The 26802-nt window shown below is 48.4% G+C and overlaps 1 protein-coding gene across 1 annotated transcript in view; it reads right to left on the reverse strand.

Annotated features, from left to right (window-relative positions):
* Nucleotides 1-3407: 3407 nt before the first annotated feature.
* LOC144145885 (uncharacterized) overlaps nt 3408-26802 on the reverse strand; it is a 59840-nt gene continuing 36445 nt past the window's right edge. The window contains exons 11-20 of the mRNA XM_077677756.1: nt 24244-24364; nt 22949-23113; nt 21174-21320; nt 19219-19340; nt 16309-16605; nt 13700-13812; nt 10831-11068; nt 7644-7973; nt 5404-5651; nt 3408-3981 (exon numbers count right to left, since the gene is read on the reverse strand). Coding sequence (XP_077533882.1) covers nt 3717-3981; nt 5404-5651; nt 7644-7973; nt 10831-11068; nt 13700-13812; nt 16309-16605; nt 19219-19340; nt 21174-21320; nt 22949-23113; nt 24244-24364 — 2046 coding nt within the window. The 3' untranslated portion in view covers nt 3408-3716. The remainder of the gene's footprint in view (nt 3982-5403; nt 5652-7643; nt 7974-10830; nt 11069-13699; nt 13813-16308; nt 16606-19218; nt 19341-21173; nt 21321-22948; nt 23114-24243; nt 24365-26802) is intronic.

Genomic DNA, 26802 nt, shown 5'->3' on the forward strand with positions numbered 1-26802 from the left:
CGGTGTGCTGTGATTAAGTGGCTTCCGGCGCACATGGGCAGTGATGAGTCGGATCGCGGCAACGCAAACCACAGCGAGACGGCGAACGCGGCGCCGTGAGGACTAACCAAACGTGCTACTGCGGTCGACCCGACTCGGTGGTGGGAAATTAAGGACAGGATGACCTCTTACAACGAAATCGTGAAGTGGTAGAGACTAGATAGAAGGACTATGCCGCCACCTCATCCGGCCTTGACCCGTGAGGAAGCAGTAATATATCGACAACTACAGACAGGGTCGTTACTCACCCCGGTGCTGATGAAGCACATATGTCCGAGTGTTTATGTAAGTGACCTTTGTTGTGTGTGCCGAAAGGAGGGAGCCACTACGGCTCACATCCTTTAGGACTGTGCCAAGAGCCCGGGAGAAGCGACGACGATGACAACGATCCCACCGTGGCTCGAGGCCGCAATGCGTTGCTACGATCAAGAGATCCAAGCCCAGGCCGTCCAGCAGATCTCGGCGGCCCTCGAAAGGCAACGACTGAGCGAAACCGGAGGAAGGCTGCACACCCCAAAACAGGGGCAGGCGCAGTCGACCAAAGGGAGTCGTGAGGCAGCGGCCGGAGTAGAGGTGCCAACAGCCGGGAAGACGTCATGGCCGCGTCATGGTGACGCCTTCCTTACATGGGACGCCTAATCGTTCTGCAGGCATTTTTAATAAAGTTGCTTCACTTGCTCGTGTGAAACCCAACTTGCCCTTTTCGTTCATGACCTGCACACTAACCTGGACAGTAATATACAGACTGACGCCATCTTTCTTGACTTTGCAAAAGCATTCAACAAAGTTAAAAGCATTCAACCTGGTGTTAAAACTTTCGAAATTAAACGTAAACCCTGAAATTCTAACTTGGATTCGAAAATGTCTTACTAATCATTCCCAATTTTGTTACTGTTAATAGACATAGCTCTTACCCTGTGGCAGTAATATCAGGCGTCCCGCATAGATCTGTTCTCGGCCCCTTATTATTACTAATATACATTAACGATCTACCTTTCCTTGTATCCAGCAATATTCGTATGTTTGCAGACGATTGTGTAATATACCATGCCGTTACTAACACATCAGCTGAAGTTGCATTGCAAGATGATATTAACGACGGGCTTAACTGGTGCAATCGTTAGCTCATGACACTAAATCCTAATAAATGCAAGTCCCTCTCTTTCCACCGTCGCCGCAGCTCCCTCACCTATTCTTATTAAATCGGTAACGTCACATTGAAAAATGTCATCACTTATAAATACTTGGGAGTCACTTTGAGCAACGATTTAACATGGCGCGCACACATTAACAACATCGTATCATCAGCCAACAGATCGCTTGGTGTCTTAAAACGACACCTACGTCATGCACCCGTTTATACAAAACTGCTAGCCTACAAATCTTTAATTCGCACCCAACTTGAATACGCGTCACCTATCTGGAGCCCTCGTCAAGCATACTTAAGCGACGCACTAGAATCAGTCCAGAATAGAGCAGCTAGATTCATTCATTCCTCATAATCGTACAACGTGAGTGTTTCAACTTTTAAACAAGAATCTGATCTTTTAAACCTTAACATTCGTTGCCGAGTTGCAAGCCTCATGTTGTTCCACAAGTTCTATCACAGTCCACTCGGTCACCCGCCCTATATGTTGCCTCCTGCCCGCATATCTCACCGCACCACTCATTGTTCATGTCGCCCGGCCACGTACCAGTGCAACATTTGCCGCCTCCTTTTTTCGCGCAGCCCCCGACTGGAATGGCCTTCCCGCTGATCTTGCCACCACAATGTGCCACTCAACATTTACACAAAATGTCACTCGCTTCTTTTCACATTGAATGATCAAGGGTGTTCTTTTTGTACCCCTGGTTCTCTATCGCTTTGTCTTTTTTAAGTGCGAATGCACTTTATAAGCGACCCTGAATTCCGTTGACCGCCGTCCGTCCACATAGCAACAGCTGCGGGTGCGCGCGCTCCTCGTCTTCCTTGGCAACGAGGGGAGATGGCACATACCCACGTGGGAGATTGGCCAGGAATCTCCTCGTCTTCCTTGGCAACGGGGGGAGATGGGCGCGCGCTGCCTGGCCGCTGGCATGGCACATACCCACGTGGGGGATTGGCCAGGAATCGGGCGTGAGAAGGGCTAATGCACCCGCTTAAAGGAGTACTGACACGAAATTTCAAAGCTGAGATCCGCTCTAGCAATCAAGTACAACGACAACACAAATAGGTGTCTGTGAATAAATGCATCTTTCTTTCTTTGTAGTTGTGTTTGTGTGTGTGATCTCTCTTTCGCGAACATTACCGAACCGCGGAAATTCAACTCCTGCATTCGCACTTTCACATTCTTCCCCTCGGGGAAATGCGGGGAATTTTTTTCTGGTTGTCTTTCTGCAAGGTGTTAGGCCTGTTAATATTTATACCAATCCTGCATATGCATTATTTTCCTTTCTGCAGTATTTACCCCTGTTCGTACTTATACCCATCCTGCATATGTATTGCATTTGTTGTTTCCCACCCCTTATGCAATACCCCCATATAGGGGGTGGTCATTACAACGGCGGCTATTTTTTGACCGGGTAATCGCGCTTGCCAAAAAGCACACGGCTTCACGGCGCCAAACAAAAATATCGTTTGGAAGAAGGATACACTCCGGTTTGTAAAGCGTTGTACAACACCCGTGTACGGGTATGTTGACCGTAAATTGGCCGAGGTAGGCTAATAGACCTATCGCAGTAATTTTTTATCGCACCCTGTGTACTGTGTTTCCGCCACAAGGTAATTGCAATATATATATATATATATATATATATATATATATATATATATATATATATATATATTTGAGGCAGAATGAATACCCTTGGATACAGGGCAACAAGGAACCCGTCTAAGAACTCCCCAGCTGATTACCCCCCCCCCCCCGCCCAACTAATTATGCCAAGGAATGACTCCTTATCGCGCCTAGGATAAGACGTACCATAAACCACGCTTTCACAAAATCGTGGTGCAATGTTCTCGCATATAACACTGACAGCCTATTTCAGGCATGCCTTGCACAACAATCGGCCACCTTCATAGGACTAGGCACTGAGACAAGTATCGAAGTACAGAATACTCACACAGGAAACGGTTGGCTGCCGATAGTCCCACTTGGATAATTCGCATCAACTTACGCTGATCTGATTCTCCGGCATCCTGCAGAGCACAAGCTTCAAAGGCTCAAAATAAGCGGCGGACAGCGGCGAACAAGAGCGCGTTCATAGGAAATCTTTTGCGGAGGAAAACCTTCAATGTCACCTTTTCTTGTCAAACGCACAGCGCAAAATACAAGGATGAGCAACCTTTATTGACTGTCACTGTTTACACTTGCGAGATGCTTCTGTGACGTCCGTTAGGAGGGGAGAAGGGTGAATGGAAGCAATCTCTGGAAGCTACTGTCAGCAGATGCAGCATGACCACAAAACGCATCACTCCACGCTGCCGTGGTAAATGGCATCGGGAAGGAAAACAAAAAAAAAAGTCAAGGGATGGCACATGCCTCCTCTGCTCTGAAAAAAAAAACGGTGGGGGGTCCGGGGCCTTTATCTCAACAAACTGCGTTTAGGTAGAACCGTTCAACGAGTCAAACGACATGGCCATCCGAGCCCAGACCGAGGCGTCTCCGCTAGCGGCAGCTTGGTGAGGGAAACCTCTAATCGTGCTGCGCCATCTCCCGCTTGAAAACCTCAGTGAGCACCTCGCGGAAGGAGGGATACACGATGATCTCCTTCAGGCGCTCCAGGGCCCACCGACTGCCGGTGACCATCAACTGGAGGAACCACTCGTCAGTGCGATCCTTCTTCAGTTTGCACTGGATGTCCGTCACGCCCGACCAGTCGATCATGATTGCGGTGAACACGTCCTCGTAGCGGCGGATGATGGTGAAAAACTCTTCGTCTTCACGATCGATGTACACCCTGCAAGCGTAACGAAAGGGCGTCTTAGAAAATACCCTACCATGCACACAAGAACGCCTGCAGCGGGTCCCACAAATGCTGAATACTAAAACTGCACCCTGACGTCAGTTATTTAAGGCGAGTGGAATAGGTGCTGAAAGTTTTATGGCTGAAGAGAATAAGTAATCTGTTCTTCTCGTGCATTATTCCAATGTTCTACCTTCGATGAGTCGAAGCCGCAAACACGTGAGAACATGCAGCTTAGCCCAGCCGAAGCACCGGACATGTCGAAAAGTGAAGTGCGGTGTCGTAGCACGGTACATTATCCGAGCCGTCGCTACTTCAAAAATACACTAACAGAACAGCCCTTTGCAAAAAAGAGACAAAGAAACTTGTGTCACGTAGCCGTCTAACACAATAGCAGGCGTTCCAGATTTGCCGCCAGAATATTCTACGAGCATAGTTAATTGTCAAAGAGAGAACTATATTAGGATTACCGCTGTAAATTACCGAACTCTTGAGAAACAACGCCCAGTGTCTAACCGCCTTATTCACAGCCCGCACTAGTGGCGAGAGGAATTACAGAAGCTAACGTAACTGTCACTGGACACTGCCTTCTGTGCCTCTGAATTCAAGCTTCCCCCGCCTCTTTTCGAGCGAAGCCCGTCTATTTCGAAACACGAACACGGATCATTAAAAGTCTCCGGCCCACTACATACCTCCCTCATTAGGCAACTGCGTCATGGTAGCCACGCCGCGTAAATTGCCGAAGACTTAAATCCAAGTACGCTACTTTTTCGGGGCAAGCTCCTCAGGGGCTCGGGCTGCTGGCGTCTCCTGTCGTCCTCGTAACCATCGGCTCATGTAGTCCCGGCACTAAAACACCGGGACACTTAATTACGCCTCGCGCTAGAACATAACGCGAAACACCGGGACACTCGTTTACGCCTCGCGCTAGATCGCTTCGTAACGCGTACTAAAAAACACCGGGACACTCGTTTGCGCCTCGCGCTAGGCCCCTTCATGCTTCAAAGACACGAGACCTTTACAGGAAAGCTGTATACCTCTACCCCCAATGGTTTCATCTCCGTTGACAAAAATGTCAAGGCGACAATAATACACTTACACTGCATGCTTCGTCCCTCCCCAGGTTTAATGTTAGTGGAGATGGCCCGCGATTTTTTTTTTTTTTTTTCTGAAACGCAGGAATTCGGGGAGAAGCTCCTGGCTTACTAGTCACGTGGTGATGAATGGTACCTTGATAATGGGGCTCAGTTTTCCTAACAACACTGTCATAAGATTTGCACGCACAGCTTCCACAAAAAATGCTTCCATAGACACTGTCGTGATGTTTCATGTGCGTGGCATGCCGCAACAAACGGCACGAGAAACAGCCGGCAGTTCCGCGAATACTGCGAGAGCATTGAACGTACGAACACCTACCGCACGATCTCCGTGGTAGTGGTGCCTTCAGGGGCCCTGTGCAGGTAGGTCAGATTTCCAGACATGGAGAGGCGGTTGAGAGTTATGAGAGCGAGGTTTCCAAGGCGGTAGCGCCGCCTGCATTCCCGGGATATGAGCTCTCCGTCAGTGCCGCCCTGGAAGATCTTGAGGCACCAGGCGCAAGCGAAGCGCAGGCACAGAATCACCACCTTGTGCGGTTCCGCTTCTGCGGATATCGAACGAGTCACCTGCGGCGTAAGACAATGGAGCAAAGGGGGAAATGAGTACTCCGGATTTGTATGAAGGGTGAGAAAATCGAACTCAGTGGCGTCCCCAGAGTAGACAATAAGAACACCTGTCCTTGCACTCAGTTCGACACTTCCTTTCTGCGTGTACGGTGGTACCATAGAATCGGACTCACGAGCGTAGATATAACAACACAAGATTTTACGGAAACAAAAAAGACTCATGCCACAGTTTCGCGGGTACGTTTAGCGTGCAACTTGCTGGCCGAGAAAACGGTTGGCAAAATGAGTGCGTCGTCCGCGTTTGGTTGAATACGGGGTGGCTTTTGTTGAATAGCAGTCCCACAAGAAGCAGAAGCAGTGTTTCCTGCATCCAGTACATCAAAGTTGTAAACATGACTTACCAAAAAGGGATGCCGTCTTGCCTCGAAGAACAAGACCTAACGCGTAATGTTTCCGGTACAGCTATTTTTTTCGTGAATGAGATTTAATTTATTACTTATAATTAATTATCCAACTCGATAATTACTGCGTAAATCATTAAAGGGTCCATGAGGCAATTGTAGGTAGCCACGAGAGGAATCTACCTGCGGTATTTTCTATTTTCAGCGACGAACTAATTGCGAACTCATTTATTCTGGCTGAAAAAGAAACCTCGTGAAACATGAAAAATAGTACGTGATGGCGCACCCGCCGTCATCGTAAACCAGTGCCCTCAAATAAGCTGCTTGATAACAACTGCTTTGCCTGTCACATGTCCGAAAAGACAGCGCATCACCTTGATAAGGGCATGCATGAAAGGAGCAGCAACAGAAGTTTCGCGGGGTGCGTGTCGCAAATAACGCACAAACTCGGTCACAATTTATTCTTTTTCTTTATTTCATTCTGGCTTACCCACACGCAGCCTGTTCAAGGGCACTGCTTTACGAGGCGCGCGGGAGCGCCGTCCGGTGGTATTGTTCATATTTCGTGCGGTTTATTTAGCACTCAGAGAGGGCTAAATTACTTCGTCACTGAAAACACCGGAGTTTAGATTCCTCTCGTGCGTGCTTCCTGCAAGTGTCTCATTGACCCTTCAATGATTGGGACAGTGCTTCTCGAGTTAGATAATTATATATGATTAATTAAATGTAATTAAAAAATTACTGGCCGCTACTACACTGTACTGGAAACATTATGCATTTGGTTTTCTTCGAGTAACGCCATTGCTCTTTTTAAAAATCTTGGTGCATTATAGCTGGGACACCCTGTATGCTCGTAAGTTTCATAAATAACCCCAAACCTGCCACAGATCTAGGCAATGCAAATGCCTGTCCAAATGCGGTCTATATAATGGCTTGTGCCTGCGGCCACACCAGTAAAGCCGGATTAGGCCACCCACAACAATGGCTGGAGCTCTACGCCCCAAGGCGCCGTTTCCCAGTGATCAAGCCTGTTTTTCAGAAGTACCATTTTTATAATTACAGCCATGTTTGTACACATAACACCAATCTCAGAATTTCCGTTAACGCCCCTGCTAACCAATCACAACGAACATGGGGCGTTTTGAAAGACACGACAAATAGCCTGAGTGCGAAGGCGTCGTTGTACCCCAGCACGAGGGAGTAAGCTATTGAAAATACTTTCCAGCGAGTTCCTTGGTTAACCTCGCGAAACCACTGGAGCAACGGTTCGCCAGTTCTTGACTGACGATGTGGCTGCTACGACACCGGCGGACGAACAACACCACCAGGCAAAAGCCACAGGAAGGGGTCATGCAACCGAAGCGCCAACTCGACGCCCTCGTCGCATGGAAGCCATTTACGTAGCAAAGCGTGGTCGTTCGCACAGAAAGTATAGTAAAGTTCAAAACTTGCAAAGATGCGGGATTGTTTTAAAGCGAAACTTTATATTGCTAGGCGAAATCCAAATACGGTATATATATACAGTAGCTCACTCAGCTACTCAGCTAAAGTGGCCGCTGCTTCAAGGAAGGGCGCGATGGGGAGGGCTCACCTTGACGCAGGCCTCGCGCATGATGTTCTTGTAGAGAGCGAGCTCGTGGGGGTCCTTTACGAAGAGGAACTCGCGACTAGCGTCGATCCACTCGTACATGAGTTTCAGGAGGTTGTTGAGGACCTTCGAGTCCCCGCACCCGGCTTCGCATTTCGGTGCTTCTTCAGTTTCAGCCGCCAGCAGCTCGGCGAGCCGTTGACTCAGGCTGGTGCGCGGGTTCCGGAGCGGCCTAGCCGACGTGGCGTAGTCCACCACTATGCGCATGAGCACGTCGGATACCACCCAGGGGAAGCTCTGGATTCCCTCCGCCGACTGCAGCTCGTATGCAACCTGGAACCAGGACGGCGACGGAGTCGTGGGTATCGCTTGCCCACTGGCCTCAGCGGTTTCCGACCTCAGCGTGGTTAGGTAACACCCTACGCACCCTCGACTTTCCAGTCTAAATTATGCATCAAACCAAACAAGGTCTTCAGTCTATACATACAAGTCCTGTGAACCTGCTTTAGCAACGAATTTTGGGAGGAGGACCGAAATATGATTTGACTAAAAACTTTCGTGATATGCTTAGAACTTTCTCAGAATGTCAAGCCAAAAGCTTAGTTGGACCTTCGGTTGACCTGCTGTTGAACTTTTTGTCGATCGTAACAATTGTCACAGCTCGGGCAACTGAATTACGGAAAACTTCGTTTCAAACGTATATAGCTTACTCTACGCTTTCTCCGACAATAGCCCCAACGTAGCAGTAGAAGTCGTTTTAAGCGTTGTATGCGTTATAAATTTAGCGATCTTTAGGCGCTAACAATGATGTATTTGGGTTTAGAGTATAGGTACCTTGTAAAAACAGTTACGATTGGTATTTGCACCCCTACGCTTGCAGCAGGTAGTACCTGTTATAGGAAACGCGTATGTACCCGCAAAGCAGTGCGAAATGAGCACCTTTTAGAGCTAATTAAAAGGAACAATCGATATCCACCTTTGGTGATTTCTATAGCAGTACACGATATCCCCCGTCACAATGAGAAATGCTTATATTGGAAGTAGAAAAGGAAGTACAGTAGGCCGCTTAAAAAAAGCGTCAAAAGCGGGATGAACTGAGAAGATGCACGCTGCGCCATATCACCGTTTCTTCAGTGGACCAGTGCAGCATCTCTTCTTCCGTTGGTCTTGTTTTAGCGCTGTTTTTAAAGAAGCATCACTCACTGACTGCTCGCTTTAGTGCAAGAAATGCGTATACCTTAGAATTCTTCCTTAGGTTGTATTATTCGCACTATATTTCATTTCAGCAATCCATAGCGCAATATAAAAACATTAACTTGAATATGTGTGGTAAAAGGGTGGATACCAAAACTGACTAGGATACTCTCCTTCCACTCTCTTCCTTCCGAGCTCGAGATTTCTAAAAGCTGACTTCTGCCGAACACTGCATGTGCATACTTGTCGCCAAACCGATACAGCATCAAACCTCAATGAAAACTGTTTTGATTTCTCCATTAATGTTCTTTTCTAATAGTCAGTTTATATTAGGCATCCCTGACACCTTCCGAAAATAATGAGCAAAAGCGCTTCAGGTTTGCATGCCCGTGCCCCGCGCTTTTCTACAGCGAACCTGTATATGGATAGGATTCCGTATAATTATCTGGCTCGCCAACAAAACACAGTCACACAGTCGCCTTCTCTCAAAAAAAGCCGCCCTTAAACAGCCTCGACTTCCTCCATTCTTGATTGCAGAGAGCTTGTTGAGCCCTTATGTTGCAAACGGCATGGTGACCGCACAGTAATAGCACGCACCGCTATATTGCGTCTTTCTCGCGGAAGGAGCTCTAAACATGGGCTGCAGCGTGGCACAAGCCCCCAAACACATCGACAAAGCATTTCTTCCATTTACGCTACTTAACACGATGAAGCGGTCCGCGTTCCGTACGGACACAGGCTGGGGTTCCCTGCATTTTTCCTCTGCGTGTGTCAAAATGCCTTGCGAAAAAGCTGGCTGTAACTCTGGTTTTATCAAAACTTTGCCAAAAACATTGGCGGCTAAGGTGACTGCGTTGTTACTGCGAATTTCATTTACTCATTATTGGTTAAGCAGTTCACAGATTGAAAGGTTGCGGAATTCCCGTGTGCTGCCAATAGGCGGGGTTGTACGGAAGTTAAACGGACATTGCCACATCCCATTGCGGCAAAAACCACGCCTTCCTCATTTCACGCATTTCCAAGTCAGACAGACGTCGATGCAGCATTGCTAAACACGACATGAGCAGCACCCCGGAAGTTTTGCGGTGGAAGCCGCGTTATTTATCCTTTACAATGCCTGAATGTTACGCTTTTGGGCGCAGAAATTGCGAGGACGAGGTCGAAGAGCTTTTCCTATTCCCCTGGATTGAGGCTCCGCCGTATGAATTCGCCGCCCTGGTTTTGAAGCGACGCCATGAACCCGGCTTTGCCGAACGAGTATTCGCGACATTAATCACTTGCGTTGAATACGGCACGCGTCGCTTTAAAGGCATCCGAGTGGGATGGACAATTATATGGCAGGATGCTATGTCGGGGGAAATTCTCGTTAGAAACCCTTAGGTGCGCAGTTCGTCTCTTTCCCAAGTTATGCGGCACGTTTCGGGGAAGAATTTTGCCGCCAACCTGCCACAGCATCTTGCTTGTTATGGAGTGAAGAACTCGCAGCACTAAAACGGAGGAGGCCAAGGAGCGCCCACAATTGAGCACGGCTTAATAAGTTCAGCAAAGGATACATAACTGACGTTACTGTACCGTCGTTTTACAGTATCCACCCGCAAAAACTTTCTGGAGCGGGAAATTGTTTGTTTTCTCCACGCGCCATCAGTGCTATTCACCTGTGCGGGATCATAAAGAGAAGAAACTGACGCTGCTTTTTTTATGTTATGTCCAAGCAGTAGCTTTTACATTATCTGCCGCGCATAAGGGAACTGTTTCGTCAAAAGCCCGCCCGCTAGGAAACAAGCTTTCCAGACACGGGGTTCGGCAGAGGGCGTGTGCGGCTCCCCGCGCACCTTTACTTCACTCCTTTTGGACGAAAGCTCGGAAATTAAGGAGCCTTTACTAAATGAGCTGAGCTTATTCTGGGCCACCTGGGTAAACCCTCCGGTACCAGAAGGCCACCGTCGGGAACTTCGGCTTTCCGTGAAGCGGGATCGCAGGCCGGGAAACAACGCACCTGGTACCAGGCGGACGCCTTGAGGTTCTCCTGCCTGATGTCCATGTCGTCGGCGAAGAACTCGGCGCGCGTGACGCGAACGACGTGCTCCACCTGGCTCTCCAGCACCATGGCCACGTCCGTCGCGTCGTTCTTCTCCTTCACGAACTTGCTGACCTTGGACACGGCGCCGGACAGCGCCTCGCTCTCGGTCTCGATTCGGTACGACTTGAGCAGCGCGCGGATCTTCATGGCGTACCTGCAGCGCAGGCACAGAACGACGCGCACTCGTACGTGTCTGCACCCATGCTGATGCGACCGCCGCCACACGAAGGCCAGCGGCCTCTGAAGGGGCGACGAAGACAAAGTACAACTATGGTTCATTAAAAATAGTGTTGTGCACCGATAGCGCTGATAGCGATCTTATATCAAACTTCAAAGGAATACTCGAGGGTTTGAAGAAAACAAAGCAGTGCCGACTCCCCAGCCATTCTCCGGCGATTTTTCTAGGACTTCACCACATCTTGCTTGTGCGATTGGCGGACACCGACCCAAGCCACCGCCACAGAACCATGACTTGGCTCTTGTAGTTTGGCGTCTAGTTACGTTTTAACGTATCACTTGAATGCTAACGCGCAGTTAACACACGGATCAAATTGTTTTAGTGCTGGCCCGTACTACGTCATGCCTACACGTATTACGTCATCATAGCGCGAAAGTTTAATTTTTGTGTTATTTCAGTCTAAAAAAAAACATCTGGTTGGGTTGGTATGCAGCGGGGTGGGTTACCGAAGACTATGTTTTCAATCTTATGGGGGCACTGACACAAAAATTTCGCATCTTTCTTTTTTTTGTTGCGATAAGTAGCTAGTGACCTACTTATCACCTGTAGAAACCTCATTTGCTTCAGCGTGCGACGGTTGTTTACTTAAAGGCTTTTTCAATATGGCCAGTCGCAGTTTCGGTTTCAGCGGGTGCCGCGAACCGGTGGATTTTGTGTAAACAAAGCTGACCACGTGACCGTCGGAGGGATATCACAGAGCAGAGCTGCCGTAACACTGTCGAATCCGCATCGCCGGCAGTTTCTGCGAATGCCCCCACTTACTGATCTCGTGAGCCGCTTAATTAGAAAGCGGCCGTGGACGTGACGCAGGCGCTGCGAGTGCAAATGCCACCGCGGCTAAAGAACGACGCGCGACGCTCGAGACAGTGGGTGGCAAGACGCGCGCTGGGAGCAGCCGGCCGGTCTGCCTACAGGTCCGCCTACAGATGTGTTTGGCTTAGCACTGCGGCGGATATTCGATTGCCGCTCTCGAAGCGGTGCAGATGACAATTTTTAATGCAACCGGCCATCGCATCATTAACCGCTTTCTCATATAAGCTACCATGGTTGGGACTTGAGTACAATTTCGTGCAGCGGTAACAAGCTATCACTCGAGCTACCTGCGCCGGCCTGGGCCACCTCGCGGCCGTGGCCGCCGCGTGCACAGCGACCGTGCGGCTCGCTCAGTTTTCGCGTCCAATGTAAACATACAGTAATAGAAACAGAGTGCCTGGAATCGCTGTAGAACTTTGGTCGCGGCCAGCTGCCCGATGAGCTGACGAAATCACAGCGCCTCCGCCGCCAACGATCGCGTCGTTCGTTCTCGAGAGCAGAAGCTCCGCCCTCCGGACCTCCCATTGGAGCGGCGAGCCTGTCGAACCGGCGAAAAACGCCGGCAGTGCGGAAGCGGCAAACACAAACTGGTGACGTGTTGGACGTTGTTTATTTACAAAATATCCGCGGGTTGTCGATTGCACGTGGTCCTTTGCTGGCTGCTCGGTTGCATTTCGCACACTTTAAAATGGATTTTAAATATTTTCTAGCCTGTATTTGCCGCTGATATTTTGCAGATGATGTATATGTGTTCACACCAATCTATCTCCGCAGTTATCTCGTCTTCAAAATTTTGTGTCAGTACCCCTTTAACAAAGTTGTATTTTGTCTCCATGGCTCTTTTAATGTCACCAACGCCGAGCATACGGAAGTTCTGTGGCTGCAGCGCTGCTTTGAGGGCAGTATAAAAGTACTGGAATCACAGTACATCGTCGCAAAAAAACAAAAAGCAAATTAGGACAAACGTATCGCCCTGTATACAAAGAACCCTGGGTGATCTCTCCCTGAACGTTCCCGTGACATACATCCCTCTCGACTACACCTCCGCGTGGAGCGTGTCCCGTAATCAGGTGGTGATAATGTGGTCATCGCGGCAATTGCTCCAAAAGAAAAAATTTTACAATAACGGTGCCAGCATTAGATGCTGAACGCTGTGAACGCTTGCAAAGCAAACAGACACCCGCAAACAGACAACAGATATTGTAAACACCCGCCTGGAAGTATCCTTAAATCGAGTACCATAAATGCGTGAACATTATACAATTCATTAATGTCGAAACATCACTTATTCACCAACATCAAATTTCATGACTTAGTCATTGATAGCCATGAAGTTGTTATTTTGCTGAGGGTATGTCCTCGATTCGTTTATGCCCCTTGTACTTTTCTATCGGCCAGCAACGCTCCCTTTTTTTTACCTATCATCGTGATGTATCAGCACGCTGTTCAATGCAGTGTACCTTATGTGCGTTTCTTTGGCACTCGACATCATAATGAACATTTCTATCTCGACTACAGAGAAAATGCGATGACGCCGTTCCCAAAGTAAACTTGCCGCTTTGGTAAACATTTCGCTCTGCCCCCATGCGTATAGGTTTAAGTTTTTCTTCCTTCATTGATGTTCAAACGCATGCTTCAGTGCCTCCCTGTGTAATTGCATATTTCCCCCCTGTATCAGCTTTTGTTTGCGCTATTCAAAGTTGACTGATACTTAGAACGAGGAACATTGCTCACCGTCGGTAAGCTCCCCTGGCTTCTTCAACATAGTTCTCTCGTCCTTCAAGCAGCAATCGCTCGTCCGGAATGCTGTCTTCAACCACGTCTAGGCACTCGGTACTCAGCTCGACCTGCAAGAGCCCGGCGCCGTGCGAGAACATGCCAGTTACTGCGGGGTACTCACTACAGCAGCAACTGCTACCGAGAGAACCATGCTAGTTGGTTTGCCTAACGTCACACCCTCTTAAAGATCTGTTCATTCTTTACGTCTTGATGGATAAAATTCTGCATGTTCGCTGAGTTGCGCATGAGCATTTCGATCATCCCGTCGGCTGCGATAGTAATTGCGTGAGTAACCGGTGCAGCGCACATTAAATATGGCTACTAACTAAAATTTGGGGTTCCAGTTTTGCTTCGTCCGGAGAAGCGTACTCGTAATCCGGAATTATGTCCCCCAAAATGTGTCCCCATTTGGGAAGAGCACAAACGAAAAACGTCGCCGCTGCTGCGTTCGCTCTTGGGATGTGTCTGGAAATTATTGGCAAATAGGTAATTTTTTTTTTCGTAATGACAGACAAACACTACTGCACGACCACAAACACGAATTTCTCGGGACACCGTTTTCAGTAGAATAAGTTACGACCGCGTCTGGCGGGCATAGAAATTCGGAGCGAAACAAATACTGTGACCACATTTCTTCCTTTCTGTGCTGCATACTGACATTACGGTGATCGCTCCCGAATGCATTAGGCACACCCTCAATGCCCTGCACATTTTATGCGGCACTTAGCACTGTGAAAGCAGCATTTTTCAGCTTCTGGAAGCCAAGGGCACTAAAAGAAACCGCGTTTCACGTATGGGAGTTGATTTTGTCGATTCAATGTTGCAGGATCTTCGGGAAAGAAAAAACTGTGGCGATTTTTTCAAATTTGCCATCCAAATGAACGAACGAATGCTACTGCAAGAGGGACCTTAACAAAATATGCGACTGAAGCCTAACCGAGATGCAGCTTTCACTGGCATTCTCTCTTGTTCCACTGAGCGGTGAGACCAAGGAGTCTGAATACACGTGAAACACGTTTTCTGCGCCTTTCCATAAAATCAATCGCGTTTGAAGCGTTACAGCGCTTTCATTAGTGTTTATTCATAGCGCCAGTCCTGATGATGTGGAGGTGGGGCGTAGGACAAACTGTTTTAAATCCATGCTCAAAATGAATGCGTGGCCACTCTGTTGCGGAAACACGGCACCCAAGTTCGACGTCATAAACTACCTTTGCATCAGAACTACTGCGATGACAGCTCGTTGGGGTTGGTTTACTACCACCAATTTGGGGTAGCTTTTATCTCCGCAGTACGGGAGGTACCCGCGTAGTATTTTTTAAATTCATTTTGGAGGCTTACAATGAGCGCCTTACCCACATGGATCCGGTAGCAGTTGTCATTGAACGGAGCAAGTAGCCGCTCATAGGAGCCCCTAAGCATGCAGCAGCTTCTGCCACCGCAACTAAAATTTGGGCTATACCGGAAGGTATACTTTGATAGCGTTTCCCACGATATTAAAAAAAACGCTTTCGTTTGAGCCGGGCTGGTCTGAGCTGCGCTCTGTTTCCATCGGTTCCACGTACACCGGTTCTATATTTTCGGCCAATGGTTATAAGGACCACGAAAGCGATGCTTGGTAAAGTCCTCCTCTGTACGGAAGCCACGACATAGCTTTGTGCATAAGCAATTCTCTTCCGGGATGCTTGTGGTGCACGAATGGAAAAATTTTGCCGTTCAGGGTAAATTAAATTACAGACTCCGCTCACCGCTCCCCGCTTTACGCTGGTTTCATGCCGGCTGCTTCCACACATTCTGTTGCCGCAAGTCCTCAACGAACTCCCTTTACAATTTACCCAGGAAACCACATTTCAATTGTTTCGTCAGCATTCCGTACACCTGGATTGTCTACCGGCTGGTTCACGCAGGGCGGCCCGTGCAACAGACCTCAGCCGCGTTTCCAAAACAATGCCACCTATTGAAATGAATGATAGGGCTCCGACCGTGATGAGGAGGAAACGGTTGTAGCGTCAGCGGTCATTGGATCAGGGACAGCAGGGGCATGTTTTCTAGCGCAAAACATACGGGAACTTAAAGAATACGTACGGGACAAACGCTTTTTTTTTTGCGCTAGAAAACATACCCCAGTTATCCCAGTACCAACTTCCTCAACTTTCCGCACTAATTAACGTAGGATCCGGGACGTAATTCTGAAACGATAGCTTCATTGCGCCCTCGGGCAACTCGGGCAACTCAAGAGTCAATTCGCAATGAAAATCGTCAATCTGGCGGACCTCATCCGCCACTCACTGAGAAGACTACGAAAGGGCTTAGTACGTTCCCAATGTATTTTGAGCACTCGACGATTGATGTAAGCTGCGCGATTAACTTCGCGTTTGACCATGTACTCCCGCCATTTTTGTCGTCTCTTCTCTCATCCCCGTTTAACCTTCAGTTAAGCTCGCTGCCCCTCGATTCATTGCTTCTTTTCCCCATTTGTCGAAGTCCGAGAACCCTACTGATGGCTTGTGTTCGTCTTCATATGGGAGCCCGTCCCAGGCGCATTCGCCCCGACCAAAGCTTCTCACCCTCTTGCAGTTTCGGTAGAGCTGGCCGAGCACCTTCTTGGAGCAGTACGTGTTCTTGGTGTCAAGCTTCTCCATGAAGTCTGGGTACATGGGCGGCTTCTCGCAGTTCTGGAAGCCTTTCAGGTCCCCGCACTTGGCAAAGTCCAGGTTGACGGCGCACTTGCGCGCCAGGTCGCGGCAGCGGCGGGAGTTGATGCCGCTGTCCAGCATGTCGGCCCACACGAGGTGCGCGTTGGCGATCAGCCCGATCTTGTCGCCCTTGATGTACTGGCAGAAGAAGTCCACCATGTCCTGCACCTGGGGGGAAGAGGGGGAAAGTGGAGGGAAAGTGGGTCGGTTTATTTTACCTGAACAATGTTTGAAGCCCAATCAAAGCCGCTGGATTGGTGAGCAGACCTGGACAAAGCACTCGATCCCCCTTATTACGAAGGGGTCCGAGGAATAGGGGGTGAACGTACGAAATTTATTAAACAATACGGGAGAAAATTACTGGAGCTGTCCTGAGGGCGCACTGGATGGCGGTCTGTGCGAGAACAGCAGCTACCTATGAATCGTAAAGGTTGCGTCCCGACGTAACAGAGTTCGTCCTCAGAATGAACCTACACATTCCAGTACAAAGACACTTTCTGTACTGACCAGCATTATACCTGTTTCTTTAAATACTGAAATCCCAACAAGACCACATTAGATATGCAAAATTATTTAATTGCTCACGAGGCAGCTATGGCCCCAAGCCTGCGCCAGCGCAAAAGGGGAAGTTCTGGACAACCTGTGATCCGATCCAATCTGATCCGATTCAAATCATACTCAAGAAATTCAGAAAAACAGGTGTAAACGGGGCCATAACTCTGGTATAGCGAAGCGGCTTAAAAAGCGCGCAAAAATTTAGTTCGTATACGATGAGTGGATACGATGTGTTTAATTGGCAAATGTTCAGTTTTATGGCTTTCGGATAGAGACTTCATATCCTGTTCAGTGTTTACCGGTGTATTTTGGAGCTCCAGTATATCCACTAAGGCTCACATGTGCTCAAGCTTCCCCTTCCCGTCAGATGGGTATTGGCCTAAGTTGCTGCTATTACGTCATTCCCTAGATATTCCTGCAAACGTTGTTATTCACTGAACAAGCGGAATCCTCTTTTAGCCAGTCCATAACTTGTTACAACAGCAGCAGCAGCAGCAGCGTTAACCGTCAACGCTGGCGTAAGTGATATTCATCTCTTCTGACAGCCGAACACCTCGCGCTTATGTCGCAACCTGAACATAGCATACATTGAATGCAAAGCACACGTAGTTTACCTGTATTGAGAATACCTTCACACTATTCCGATATCTTGTTTGTCGGCTTTGCCAGAAGTTCGGTTTAAGTGAGTGAAGGAGGCCTTACATTAGGGGTGATCACATTGCAGCTCATGTTTTTGCATCGAATAGTACGGCTATTATCGTCCAACAATTTGCTTCCTTGGACGCAGCCGATTAGACCACACTTAATTATACAAGCACGGCTTTCGACGGCTGTATAAATGGGATACTCACGTAGCCTCACCCATAATAAGTGCGCAGCTGATCGCATCGGTAGGTCCCAAAATTTGAATGCGCCTGTCCCCGAAGGACGGAAATGTCGTACCACTGAATGACTGAGAACATTAAAAACAGGACTCGATCCCAGCGATGACAGAGGCACGTAGAAATGGTATATCCATTATTCCTTTAGCACTCGTGTTTCAACGCGGGTGGAACGTTCCTTCTGCGGTTGCTCGTATGACCAAAGCCTGAAATGTAGGACTTAACTCGAAGCAGCGCCCTACATGAGCTAGTTCTGGATTTGATAGGTTTTCTGCTGTTTATTGAGACACTGAGACCGAAAATATACGATTTACCCGAGCTTGCCTGCCTCAGTGCGCAAGCAGGAGTCATATAAAATGATGGCTCCTGAACCCCTTCTATTTCAGGTTGTTCGGGTCAAAAGCCGTTGCCGGGGCGTAACCCGGAGAACAAAACGTGGCCGCCCTTCATTATGCCGCGCTGCGTCGGGGCAAAATGGTGCGACATTTCCGCAAATGGTTGTCTATGAGCTTCAGGACATGCTCTACAGTAAAGGTGTTCTAGCAGTAATGCACACGCAGAGGCATAGGGACGCAAGCAGAACGGGCTTTGCAGTGCCAAACGGACAGTTGGGAGGCTGCAGTGGGGAAAACATCGCGTTTTTTCCCGTCCAGTTTGCGAACAAACTGCGCCCGAGTTGCGCTGCGTAGGGTCACCCGTGGTTCACGGTCTGTGCTCCTCCCACGCGGCAGAGAAGTTACAAGCATGCATCTACTTGCGGACGCGATAGCTTAGTCACACTTGAAGGCAGTGATGCGATTCTTGTTGCATGATGGTATCAGTGGCCAGAAGAATACTTTTCTGGTGTTAAATGCCGTGAGCCACCGACGACCCACGACGCACTCAATGACAACGTTTTCATGCGACTCCCCGGTGAGCCACGCTCAAGAACGCTCCGTGATGTGCTGCCACCTGAATTTGAAAATGCAACTGACGTACATTTATATACTTATTGGATTGGATGTGGGCGGCGCTATTGTTTGCAAGGAGCAGACTGGCGGCCTATTTCTCCATTCTGTTGCTTGTAAACGTTTTGCTGCAGTTCTTGAAATATGTTTCACTCGTATTTCCTGCTGCTCGCGAACATTCTAGCATTTTTCAAATAAACGCGCCAAACTCCAGCAAGAAAGATTGTAGCGCCATCTCTTTTGGAGCAAATGAAACAGGCACAGGCGCGTGACCCACCGGTGGGTCACCCCAGACCTGGGAGATATGCCGAATGGCCCGCGGGTAGGTCACTCCTCACGTAAGACGACACCTCAGAAAGGCATGCCGCAGTGAACGTGGATTGACGGAAGAAACTCACGTTGATGCTTTCTCTACGGTCCCTGGGGGGATCACTGAAGTAGTGCATGGGGTTCGCATTGGCCTTGAAGATAAGGTCTGGGTACCAGAGAACAGAGTACTCGTCTCCGTCCAGATCAGAACCTGCGCAAGTTTCGCCTACGGTTAGGAAAGCGCTGACAGGAAATCAATTGAGGGACGATGGTTGATAGGGCGTTTCTTATTCTTTTCAAAGTATGTCTTCCAGTGAAAAGATACGGCGGGAAACTAGTGACAAGTTTCAAGCTAAAAGTAAGGTTTAGTTTATTGCAAAGTTTCAGACGGTTTGTATAATATACGAGCTATTTCAACTGCAGCAGCCTGTACGCACATGTCATTCAACCAAGGCCTATTCTATCAAGTGTCTACGCGGATCGCACGTCAGCTGGCGTGGCTATGTGTACAGCTGGAAAGTTTCATTTTTACTTGGCGTTGCTCACGAACAAGTTCAGAAGTTGCCTGCGGCTGCAAAAAACAGCAGTATGGTTTAAAAATACTAGTTAACGTTGACCTATCAATATAAAAGTATCAGCGATACAATACTGCACCCTCAGAAATTCAGTTCCAGGCCACCGTGACAAGAAAAATGTTGGCTTTACATCACCTGCTACTTTGCTCCTTCAAAGCAGCAGCTTTTGCAATCATCGTGGAGCTGTTATGATGCCGCACTGCTTGGATTACCCTTTCCTGAATGCCCTTGCCAATTTTCCCGATTAAAAAGAGCCTGGAAACAGCAGAATGTCTCCCAAGAAGCGAATAAAGGCTGATTTCAAGCCAAAGAATCGCAACGAAAACGCAATACTGCCAGTGAGCAACACGCACTTGGATGCGCGACATAACAATGTCAATCACGATCCACAAGCAGTCCTCTTGCAAGCCAAGACAAGTAAGAAGGGAAAACTTCTTAACTGTTGTGGCTCCCACGGTGACACGGGACGCACCGATAGATTTGACTGTTGTATACACTAGTATGAAGATCCTTGATCGGGAGCACATTGTCATCACCAACGACGTCAGCTCTACTGAGGTAAACTTTGTCGACTTACGATTGCATCTTGCTCCGTTAACCATCGAGTTTCTCATAATATCGTTCGGCAGAAAGATTTTCCGGTGGTCTACAGCAGAATGTTTTTAGCTCTATCGCACAGCTGCACTGTTCCAACGAAGTAGCCGGACTCATTCAACTAGCGGTAAAATTTATTATGCGGAGATAAAATTTACTGCCAGTATGATACCCATAACAATCGAAATTTCTCATTCACTCTTGCCTCAAGGACCGATTTTTAAAACAGTAACCAGTGAGGAATCGGTAGAACACTGGAGCTCGCAACTAAATATCCTGCATATGAGTATATTCCCCGCTTCCGCACGACATTAATTCTTATTCGGAACGCGTAGAAGAAGCGTTGCTGCTGCATACATTTGAGTTATTATTATTTATTACTAACGCAACGACAAACTTGACGCTTGCATCAATGAGTATCGTCGCAGCGGGAGCTACATTTCTCGCGTCCCATTGTGTGCTGAGCTTCATCGTTCTATCTGTTTATCGAGTGCATTTTATTCGTATTCGATGACGTAAGCCCAGGAGGGGTTGAATATAAAGGAAGTACAGTTCGCTAGGTGCCCCCCAATATTATATCGTTAAAGGAAAGCTTTCTTTCTCTCCAATTCATTCTTACACTGCCCTTATCATTATCGGCCGCTGTGGGTGCTTGTAGATCCATTAACGCCGACGAAACTCCTATGGTACAAAAAACGGCTTCAGGGAACCGCTTTTCCGAGTCTAATGGCGATGGCTGTAAAACTGGGTCAGCTAGGCCAAAGATCACCTGATGGGGTGACGGTGAACGTCGGACGACGAAAAGATAGAAAACAAAAATGAGTGGGTCTGCCCCGCAATGCAACGCACTGTAAACACGGGTGTGATTTGCGAACCTGCCATCTCATCCGGGTGAGGCCGATCTCCCTTTGCAGGAAAGACGATGCAGTCTCGGACGTGGTGCAGCTCGGGCACGTCCACGGCGGTCAGCTTTCGGATGTCACCCGGGTGCATGCACGGGTTCTTGGTCACGATCACGTCCCCTGCGAGAGGGCGCATTGGGCAGTGTTAAAAGGGTAAGGCCTTGGCTCATACCGTGTCGACACTTCCAGTGAATGGACCGTCCCTGCAGGAAACCATTCGTGTTTGATTCCCTCCCCGTGAACCACGACCTATTGTACTACAGTCGAGCCTCGTTATAACGAACACTGAATGAGCGAATTATTGATTATAGCGAACTAAATACCAACTTTGGTTGTTCACGCTTCATTTTAATGACACTTATTCTTTTATAACGAAAGTGGTAACTGAGTCACGCGCACTATCGGGTATAACGAGTAGGCTGAGAAGCTACTGAGAAAAACTCTCTGCGTCCGAATCTGCAAACGTAAAAAAAGCCTCTTTGTTCCTGGACACAGTGGAAACCGCCCTGCTCAATGCAGTGAATAGCCAGCGGAGGACGATCACATCCTTCCTAGAAAAAATAGGAATGCAGGCCTCTTCGGTTGTAATTTCCCCTGTCATGTCCTGGCTCAGCGAGGTTGAAATGCCACAAGGAGAAAGATAGGGGTTACGTAGTTAATAGAGAGTTGAGCATAGCGTGCTCCGTCCGCTAACGCTACGGCGGCGGGTAGCGGGGCGCGACTGGGGAGAGCAAATTCGTCACGGTGGGGTGGATTAGTTCCGCGTGGCCTGCCTTCGCCATGCCCGCTCTTTCCCTCCTCTGAGGGGCAACCTCCTCGCACTCCCCGCGCGCGCATGCGCAGTGCGGTCCCGCTACCCGCTAACCTTAGCGTAGCGTACGGGAGCCGCTATGCTAAAACTCTCTAATATCAAGGATTTTTGCAGGAGCCAAATCATCGTTCGGTTTGAACCGATTTTTTGTTCTACTGTTACAACGAATATCGAATATAGCGAACTAAATGCCTTTCTCAATACTACTTCGTTATGACGAGGTTCGACTGTAATGTCTTGGTCCGCCTACGCACATTTTCGTCCAGCATCGGACGAACACGAGCCAATTATCTTCATTTAATTTGTACGTAAACTTGCCAATACACTAGCGCGCTTATGGCTTAGTCAGAGCTGTGGCCGCTGAATAACTCCAGGCTTTCAGACGAAAAGCCATTCCTATGATTGCGTTACTGACTCGGTATGGTTGACTTGTACACGCTCATACACACAATTCCGCCTTCGCCTTGGCCGGTGCCGGGAGACCTCCAGACCCTCTCAACCCCGCAGCTTAACGTTAAAAAAGACAAGATTGGGGAACTACAGGAGAAATGAGATACAGGGTGATATGCGAGTTCCCCGGATCCTTCGACACGAACGGCGAATCGACCCAGTTCACCTGAACAGAAACAAGCGTATTTCGCCAAACACACCAACCCACAAATACAATTGCATTACACATCGCCTGGTAGAACCTCTCTCAATACCAGAAGCCTAATGATGAGGTACAAGAGGTACAACTCCTACCCATCACTGCTTCAGTGGTTTCCCACCCATCGCGTGCTACTATGGAACGGCCTGTCCTTTTGTCTATCTTCAGGATCTTCAGGACAAGCCCTGTGCAGCTAGCTTTATTTAACTCATACACTTCGAATAACTGCTATCCTCTGAGATGCAATTTCGTCGATTGGAAGTTGGGAGTAAGCACTAACGCGCATACCTCGGACGATGGTGGAGGGGTCCCCGTTCTTGTGACGCAGCAGGTCGTTGGAGTATTGCACGAACACCTGTCCGTACTCTAAGGTTCCAGTCTCGTCGAGCACGCCGAACATGGTGCGGCCGTAGGTTGGGGGCACCAAGATGCGCGCTTTCGTCTTCAGGTCCTCTGTGAAATGAGTTAAGACTTAGTACAACCCCATCCCCAGGCCGGTCTATATACCACGGACTTGTCTACCTAGACGCCTATATTCGCTAGTGAAATACGCCCAAGAGTACTGTGACTCGTCGGCAAGGGGATCTGGTTATCAAAGCCCTTTGTTAGAATTACAAGCATGCAGGTTACTGGAGCTCCCGGAGATCACTCATCTCGAATACACCGAAGAGATCAGATTTAGGAGGGTCACCAAGTGGACGATGGCATAGGCAAAGTCTTTTGTGACAGTCAGCTTTTTATCTGCATTTTATCTGACGCAGAGATGCAGAGATGCAGAGCCTTTTATCTGATATACCAACTTGCCCACTTGTCGGTGCTCCTATGATTCTTTATCTGACAATTTCGCACAAGCACACCAGAGGCATTTTGATTGTTACGGAGCAGGTTAAGGTTTAAAACAATATAGTCGGTTTTGCTTAAAGTTATTTACTGGAGCCGAGAGCGCATTTCAGTGACCTCGGCTAGGACGATTCACAATACGCAGGTTATTAATTATGACCATGTTGTCCGCACGAGACGACACTGAAAACCTAGGTACTTTCCTGTTGTGCGTCTCTCTGGCGTATTCCGAAACGGGGACGTATAGTCGCGGCGCTACAAGCGCCCGTATCAGCCCTGAGCTGAGTTACATCCCACCGCCTGTTTCCACGCTTCCGCGGCTCCTACGGGCTTAGTAGTTAATGAGGCTTCATGTGACGTGTCCTTCTCTAACTTGCTTTCGCGCTCCATTCCGTTCAAAAATTGTTATGGTCCCCCATGTGCCACGAGAATGTTTAGGACATATGAAGAAGCTGCACACTCATGGGATGCTCGAAATGTCGATGTTATATCGGCTACTTGGCCGACCGTACGCGAGGGCCACGGAGACAGCAGATTGCTGCCATCCACCCCGCCTTTTGCAGCCTAGTTTAGATGCCATTCGCGTGTGAATGTCAGGTTGCTCAGCTAATCCCGATCATTGTGCTTTGCGGGATAACAATAAAAGCAGCGTAGATTTATTCGAGCTAAAAAACCCTCTAAAGTCGCTCAGCAGCGAGGTGGCAGGGTGAGAAAAAAGTTTTTACGGCGGCAACGTTACTCACTGAGGGCCTTCTTGTTGACAGCCCTCACCAGGCCCCGGAAGAAAGGCTCGACGGTCAGGTCGATCCCTACGCCGGCCAGCTCCTTGTAGGGCAGCTTCAAAGCGCTGTAGGCGCACAACACCTGCACGCAGGGACGTGTCAAGGTCGGCGACACGGCTGCGTGTTAGCCACGTGGGAAGCGCACCAGAGAACAATGTACACTTAAGGGTAAGATTTCATTCACGTGAGCTGACGCCGATATTTGAACAGGATTGTAAAACGTATCAGCCAGCGCCCCACACGCCGTGACTAAACCACCTCGCCAGCGTGATTGCGCTATGCTACCCGAAGGAGCACTGACTACCCTCTGGAACGCGTCAAAAACGGGGACGTTAAAGCCACGCAAAGAACGAAGGCGGTGGGACCGACCCCGGCGCCGGGCCCCGCAGAAACAGCTGTCGCAAATGAAGACAACAAAGCAACGGCAACAATGCACCTCCACCCCTCCACCTCTCAATACCCTCCCTCTCTTTACTCCCCCGTAATCCTGCGTTCACTACCAGAGCTTTCAAGGGGCTGAAGCCACAAGAAAAACGGGGAGTTAAGTGGAACTTAAGGAGGGCGCTTCGCCTCCTTAAATTTGGTTAATTTCTTGGACAGTGGAAGTCACGCAATTAGTGAATCAAGACACCTACCCGGCTAACCGATCATTGAGATAAACACGCCTTCACTGCTGCTCGTTAAATCGCGTACATCGGACGACACGCCACAAGCTTTAAGAAAGTTGTCTTATCCGATGCGCCGCGGTGAGTATCATAAATTCGCGGTCTGGCTGCAAGAGTTAGTTGCAGGCCCACGTGCGTCCTGTTTACCTCTTGTTGGTCGTACACAGCGCAGTACTACTTGTACATTCACAGCGGTGTGTATCGTGTTTTCAGAATTGCGTGTACTCCTGTTTGCTCATTTTTGCTAACGACGCAACGCGCACATTAACGGTATTTGTACGGTGTCGCAAGAGTAATTTTGCGTTGTGCTTGTAATTTTCCTAGCTAAAGATTGTTTCAGGGACAATACGCTGTTCTTATTCTATCTCTTCGCTGCTACAGAGAAGCCTGGACATCCGAGACCTAACCCCCTTTTCAGCGGTTATCGGCGTGTATTTGGTCTTCTGCTGCTACACCCCTACACTTTAAGGCAGTCCTCTGGTTCAGCTTCGCCTCTATGCACTTAGTTGAACAATTCATGCATTTAAAAATAAAATTTCCGCGAATTACTATGCCATGCACATGATTTCATTTCATTTCATTTTTTTCCCTTTATTCAATACTGTAGGCTTTGAAAGAAAAAAACAGGAGTGCAAAACAAGTATGATTTTACACTAGTCACTTGTGCGCAACACTAGTGGACCAAGAAATACAAAAAAATACATGCTAAAAACAAATATGCCAAAAACAAAGAGAAAAGAGCAGCCTGAATTTAGAAACAATTAATTAATTTCGGTCTGCACTATGGCACAACGCAATGCAGGCGTGGAGTTGTGCATCGCGCAGTGACACAGCGCAGATAGCCTTTTCGAGTCAAATGGGGCATTGCTGCTATTCGCTAAGTTTTCTCTGTTGGCGGCATGAAGTGGTTACTCGAGGTCATTGCGGTGGAACTGGAGTGTACCTCGTGACAGCTTATATCCAGGTTACGTAAAATTCACATGCCCATACATGGACATCCTTCGCGGTAGAACCCTAAAAAAATAAACGTTGGGAACCGCTGAAGGAAGTCGTAGATTAAAGATGGTGGTATTCGAGCACCCCATCCTTACAATCTCACTGTCACGCGAGAGTCAGCAATGGCAGATTGGAGCTTTATACTGAACCTCTCTCTAGCACTCAATCAGTGCCAAATTCAAATAAAATGCATAGGTAAACGCTGTATGGAGCAGTGGCCCAGCGCCGTAAATCACTGCGAAATTAGCTTTTATGTCTCAATCCTCGGCGAACAATCGCAGAAAAAAAACTTCCATTAGTTTTTATCACGACAGTGTTTCATTCCCGGATACACGAATATTTCTCTGACGTCATATCCGTCACGGAAGTGACACCAGTACAACTAAGCACGCGGCATGTAAAGGGTGCACCCCTGCACACGGGGTCTTCTTGCGGGGAAGCAACCTTTTCATTCATTCATTGTTCGTTTTCGGGTTTTATATTTTATCACGAGAGTGTTTTATGCCAGAATACACCAAGATTTCGCTGACGTAAGATATGTCGCCGAAATTACGCCAGTACACCTTTGCCGAAGCTACCCGCCAGCAGAACGTCGCTTGCCAAGCACACCCAAAAGACAGCCGCCACCCTGAAAATCATGCTCAGCTGCCGATTTCACTGCACATTTCACTTTCGTGTTTTACTGATTCCTATGATAGAGGAATCAACCACAGTTTTTTTTTGTATTAGATTTTTTATATATATATCGGAAAAATCGTGGGCTAATTTGGTTGATAAAAATACTAGTAGAGTAAGGCTTTAATGACCTTCTCGAAATTGGCGTACGGCTATCGTATACGCGAAAATTGAACAGCAAGGC

This window comes from Haemaphysalis longicornis, unplaced genomic scaffold (genome assembly GCF_048455015.1).
Source record: "Haemaphysalis longicornis isolate Haplotype H1 unplaced genomic scaffold, Haemaphysalis longicornis Haplotype H1 scaffold_1, whole genome shotgun sequence".
Lineage (NCBI taxonomy): Eukaryota > Metazoa > Arthropoda > Arachnida > Ixodida > Ixodidae > Haemaphysalis > Haemaphysalis longicornis.